The sequence below is a fragment of the Carlito syrichta genome, unplaced genomic scaffold, assembly GCF_000164805.1.
Source record: "Carlito syrichta isolate Samal-C Ts95f unplaced genomic scaffold, Tarsius_syrichta-2.0.1 Scaffold153894, whole genome shotgun sequence".
Classification (NCBI taxonomy): Eukaryota; Metazoa; Chordata; class Mammalia; order Primates; family Tarsiidae; genus Carlito; species Carlito syrichta.
This window is the reverse complement of record NW_007097990.1, coordinates 168,568-174,217: the sequence shown is the minus strand read 5'-3', so window position 1 is coordinate 174,217 and position 5,650 is coordinate 168,568. Positions and strand designations below refer to the sequence as shown.

Genomic DNA, 5,650 nt, shown 5'->3' with positions numbered 1-5,650 from the left:
TTTAAAAACTAGCCGGGTGTGGCGGTGCATGCCTATAATTCCAGCAAGTAGATATGAGGTCTCACTATATTGCCTAGCAAACTCCTGGGCTCCTCTCACCTTGGCCTCCCAAAGCACTGGGATTACAGGTATAAGCCATTGTGCCCAGCCTCATTTTATTTTTTGAGATGGGGCTTCCCTCTGTCACCCAGCCTGAAGTGCAGTAGCATGATCATGGCTCACCACAGCCTCGACTTCCTGGCCTCAGGCAATCCTTCCTTCTCAGTCTCCCAAGTGGCTGGAATTATAGGCATGCACCACCACACCTGGCTAATTTTTTTTTATTTTCTGTAGAGTCAAGGTCTCACTATGATGCCTGGGCTGGCTGAACTTCTGGGCTCAAGTGATCCTCCCACCTCAACCTCTCAAAGTACTGGGATTACAGGTGTGAGCCACCACTCCTGGCCCAAAATATCTTTAGGGGAAGCAAGCAGAGAGGGTATTATGCAAACAGCAGATTCTCCTATGGTCAAGGCGGACAGCATGCATGTGGCCAAAAGAGCCATCACATGACAAAAAAGTGGGACTCCTGCCCTTCCTGTGAAAATGACAACCTGGCCTGGAAGAACTGATGCCAATGGGGAAAGGACTCTTGGTCAGGGCTGAGACTGAGTCCTGGTGAGTGGGCCATTGGGCTGGGGGTCTTGGTCTTTGGAGGTCTGACTCAAGGCCATGTTGACTCCTCGAAACTGGACACTCAACAGCTTGCACTGGCAGGCCTGGGCATGGCCACTGAGGTCCACTTTACCCCAGGCAGACCTGAAGCCAGACCCGGGCCTTAAAGGTCGGGCGCTGTCCAAGGTGCTGGCCCTCGCTGAGCCCCAACACCGGCTTCAAAGCCCCACCATACCCTCCTTCTTTTGACCTTTTTCATTTTGTCCCTGGCTGGACACCTATTCCCTGGAACTCATCATGCCTTGATGGCTTTTGTCAGTCTGTCCCTGGACTTCAGTGGCCCAGCCAACCAGTGCACCGTGCAGACTACAGTCTCCGCACACAATGGAGGAAACTGCTGGATCACTCTTAGCTGTGTCCACCCCTTCATGCCCTCCCAGTCTCTCTGCCATCTAAAACTTTCCCCCATGACTTCCTCCCCCCATCCTCAGAAGGGTAACCCCCTTTCCAGACCCTCAGCCACATGCACTGACAAGAGCGTTTCTCAAGGATAGCAGCCTAATGAGAGTTATTAATACTATTTATCTCCGTTTCACAAATGAGCAAACTGAGGCACAGAGGGGTTGACAGACTTGCCCAAAGCCATTATTCAGGACATAGAGGTGACAGGGTTTGGATCATGTCTGTCCAGCCCCAGGAACCTGCATTCTGCACCCTCTACCCAATGCCCCAGGGTTCAACACTAAGACTCCCTCAGGTTTGCAGAAGTGACTGTTCAGATGTCCAGCGTTTTCACAATGGGTTATCCTCTCCTGTACAGCCCTTTCCTGTAGCCCCCACCCATATAAGCATCCTCTTTAATGGCTGACTGATGGGGAGGTGTGGGATGTTGTCAAGGAAATTTTTTTCTCCTTCCTTCTGTCCTTTTGTTCCTTTCTTTTATAGAAAGGGTCTTGCTCTCTGGCCCAGGCTGGAGTGCAGTTTCTCTATCATAGCTCACCACAGCCTCAACCTCCTGGGTTCAAAAGATCCTCTTGCCCCAGACTCCCAAGTAGCTAGGACTACAGGCTCACACCACCACACACAGCTAATTATCTTTTTTTTTTGTAGGGATGGAATCTTGCTATGTTGCCCAGGCTTGTCTCAAACTCCCGGGCTCAAGAGATCCTCCTGCTCACCTCAGCCTCCCAAAGTGCTGGGATTACAGGCTGAGCCACCGAGCCCAGCTCTTTTTTCCTTTTTTATAGAGATGGGTGTATCACCATGTTGCCCAGGCTGGTCTTGAATTCCTGAACTCAAGCAATCCTCCCGCCTTGGCCTTCTGAGTAGCTAAGATCACAGTCAAGGTGATGTTTATTGCGGGCTGGGGCATGGGTACATAGGGGGCTGGGGAGCCCGAGGGTCTATCTTCTCCCAACAGCCCTGCTGGCGAGGGGTGCCCAGTGGCACATAGCTCTCCTGGGGGTTGCTCAGTCTCAGTACTGCTGGGCCCTGGTACTTGGAAGGAAATTCGTCCTCGTAGTGGGTTGAGAAGAAGCGCAGTTCATTCAGAGGGGGCTCCACGTGGCTGTTCTTGCACTGTGGAGTCAGGGTAGACAGGCTGGCAGGGCAACCTAGGGGGTGGCTGATTCACCCAGACCACCCCATGGACCCGGACACCCCAGGAGCATCAAGGGATGGGAAGATTGGACCCTGGAAAGGTGGGCAAAAGTGGCCTCCGTCTGGGCTGTCCCAGGAGCTGGATGACAAGCCAGAGAGAAGCTAGGGTTGCACCTGGAAGGAATCCAGGGTTGGACTGAAATAAGCTAAATCAGTTAATAAAATCAAATTGCTAGCAAAGTAATAATATTAACCAGCTTACTCCATTTTGTTTCCAACTTTCATCTTAGTTACCTTCCTGACCTAAGAACCAATGCCTACGTGTGATTACAGTAACGTTCCCATGACCACAGACCCCCAGCTTTGTCTCCTTTGGGCAGGTTATGCTGACCGTTGCCTGCTGATTTTTTGTATACTTTGTTAACTGAAACCAAATGTTACCCTTTGACATTTTCATAGTTTGTTCGTATATTCTGTTAGTGACCTAACCAAGGTAACTCCGTTGTATAATGATTCTTCTTCCTTGTCTCTATGTAACTACCTTAAACTATATCTTAATGGCAGAACTCCAGGGACTTTCTGGGCACTGGTGATACCTAGGACATGAAATTAATCAAAGCTCCCTAACAATCGAAGTTCCCATTTTGGTTGCCAAGTTGTTAGTTAATAGTTGCTATGGTCACTAAGTTGCTACATAGCCAATACTGCAAATTTTACCTACAAAAGCTTGTCACAAAGTCACCAATTTGTCAAGTTTTTCTGGCGTTTGCCTACTCTTGATCCGCACATTAATAAAGGACTCTAATTAATTAAACTCAACTTGTTGGCATAGCTTCTTCTTGCTTACTCGGTCATAACAGGATGATCCTAAGTGACTCTAAGTTAACCCTTGCCTTGGGGTATAGCCGTGGCTGGTGATGGAAGGACGTCCCTGAGGTGATCTGACATAACCCCTGAGGTGAGCTAGGGATGACCTTGAGGCCCAGCGCAGTGGCTCACGCCTGTAATCCCAGCACTTTGGGAGGTGGAGGCGAGAGGATTGCCTGAGCCCAGGGGTTTAAAACCAGCCTGGGCAACTCGGCGAGACCTCGTCTCTACAATAAATCAAGTAATGAGCCAGACGTGGTGACACACTCCTGTAGTCCCAGCTACTCTGGAGACTGAGACGGGAGCATTGCCTGAGCTCAGCAGGTCGAGGCTGCGGTGGCCATGACCTGTGCCACTGCACTCCAGCCTGGGCGGCAGAGGGAGACTCTGACTTTAAAAAAAAAAAAAAATGAGCCTGGGGTGATCACTAACTCTGAGTCTAGGGTGACAGTATAATCGTCTTGAGATAACTCTACCCTGAGGTGGGGGCTACCTGGTGAGGGATGTACCCCCTCTGCCCCTCCCTCACCCGCTGTAGCATCTCTTCGGTCACGAGGGCCCGAGCTGTTCCGTGTGGCTTCAGCATCTTCTGGTTCATGGTTAAAAAATCGAATTCTGGAGATTTGGGTGGGGACGGCCGAGTTGAGGGGCTGAGGGAGGCGAGGCCCGGCGGAGGGGGCGGGGAGGTTTCTCACCAAGGTGGAGGGAAGGGTGGGGCTGAGGAGGCCAGGGGCGGGCCCAACCCAGACGAGCCTGTGGGCGGGGCCAGGCAGGAAAGTTGAATGGTCAGGGGGCGGAGCCAGAGGAAGAGGGGTTAGGATTGGGTAAGAGCGGATAGGGGAAAGGGGCGGAGTTCTAAGGGGGGAGGTGCCATGGTGGGGGTGGAGGGGGCACGGCCACGAATTGGCAGAATTGTCCAGGGTGGAGTTAGGGCACACGTCAATTCGGGGTAAGATTTAGCCCCTCAGGAGGCGGAGACGGAGGTTGGGCGTGGCCACGAGGGGCGTGGCCTGCGGGTGGGGCGTGGCCTGGCGGGGAGGGCCACACTGACCGCCGGTGCCCTGGGGCAGGTTGGTCTGCCCAAAGTGGAGGTTGGGCGCTTTCTGGATCTTTCTCATTTCCTCTGCAGAGCGGTAGTCTGAGCTCATGGTGGTCTGGAAGAAGTGTCTGAGCGGCTTCCTCTCTCCCAGGGTCACATGACTCTGCAATTTCTCATGGGGCGGGTGGCGGCTGGGTGGCTGGGTCAGAGGTGGCGGCTGCAGGATCACATGGCATCTGGAAAGCTCCCGTGTCCACAGTGTCCCAGGGCCCAGAGGGAGGGAGGTGGTGGGGACTGTGTGACCTTGGACAGCCTTCCTCATTCCCTCTGGGCCCATGCCACAGCGCTTGTAGTTGGTAGTTACCTCATTTTACAGACAGAGTCACTGAGGCTTGGAGTGGTTAACTGACATACTCTAGGTCACTCAAGTAGATCCAGAAGATTCCCGCATACATGTCAAGCTCACTGCCTCCTCAGGACCTTTGCACCTGCTATTCCCTCTGCCCGGGAAGTCCTTTGCCCTGAGGAGCCTCGCCACCTTCTCCCTTTCCCCACTGACCTGGCCGTAGAAATACTGCATGGAGGTGTCGAGACTGCCAGGGCCGGGGCACCAATTTCCTTCCAGAATGTGTGACTCTGGAGTCTGGTCGTGGTGAAGAACAAGGGGCTCTGCCAGTGGCAGAGTGGGTGCTAAGCTGCCCAGGGAGGTTGCTGTGGGAGCCCCGGGGCAGAGCTGGCAATAGGCTCTCACCTGGCTCCCGGGCATAGAAGTGCTCGGCCTTGGTGGTCCTGTCATGGAATAGGCCGTCTCCAGGACGAACATGCACATAGTAGATGTGGGCTGCGGCCTGGGCCTTGTCATACCTGCAGGTGGTGTGTTATTCTACCAAGAATAAGGCAAGGTGGGATCCATCCAGGCCCTCACAACTCCCAGGATAGGGGAGGGAGCAGGGCTGTGCAGTGGCCAAGCCATGGGGCCAAATAATGGGAGGCCTGGCCCAAGAACCGGTCTTGCCTGGTGGTGGTGGTGACTTCAGAGGCAGAGTACCAGCTGCTAGGCCCTGAGTGGCACACCTCATGCGCTACTGAAAGCCAACCATGCCATCTTTGTGGGAAGGTAGGGACCCCTTGGTACCTGTCTGGGGACAGGCCCTGGGGCCCATAGGCCTGTTTCTGCTCAGAACACATGTGGTCATAGCCAGTCTTGCAGTCTCCCAGTTCCACGCTGGAGGAGGCCTGCGGACAGACAGGGCTGGGAATGCCCAAACCACCCAGCCCCCACTGTTGCTCTCTCAGCAGCTACAAGCCAGCCTCAACTTACCCTCTTACACATCGAGGCAGGTGGGCCTGGCAGGACCTCAAACTGTCTCTGGTAGGAGGTCTTGTCCTGTCTGTTGTAGTCCCATTTGAGAGTATTGGGGCCACCTGAGGACAGATGGGGTGGGGGGGAGGAGCTAGAGATTGACTTCCTGCAGCCTCAGGCTCACTGGG

At 53.8% G+C, this 5,650-nt stretch overlaps 1 protein-coding gene across 1 annotated transcript; it reads right to left on the bottom strand.

The window, feature by feature from the left end:
- Positions 1 to 1,996: 1,996 nt before the first annotated feature.
- On the bottom strand, positions 1,997 to 5,584 carry TEX45 (testis expressed 45). The gene is made up of 7 exons (XM_008050862.1): positions 5,481 to 5,584; positions 5,295 to 5,395; positions 4,911 to 5,023; positions 4,719 to 4,828; positions 4,172 to 4,376; positions 3,650 to 3,735; positions 1,997 to 2,232 (listed from the first exon to the last, which is right to left on the bottom strand). Exons 1-7 carry the CDS (start codon positions 5,490 to 5,492, stop codon positions 2,008 to 2,010), a joined length of 852 nt encoding a protein of 283 aa, XP_008049053.1. The 5' UTR covers positions 5,493 to 5,584; the 3' UTR covers positions 1,997 to 2,007.
- Between the last annotated feature and the right edge of the window lie 66 nt (positions 5,585 to 5,650).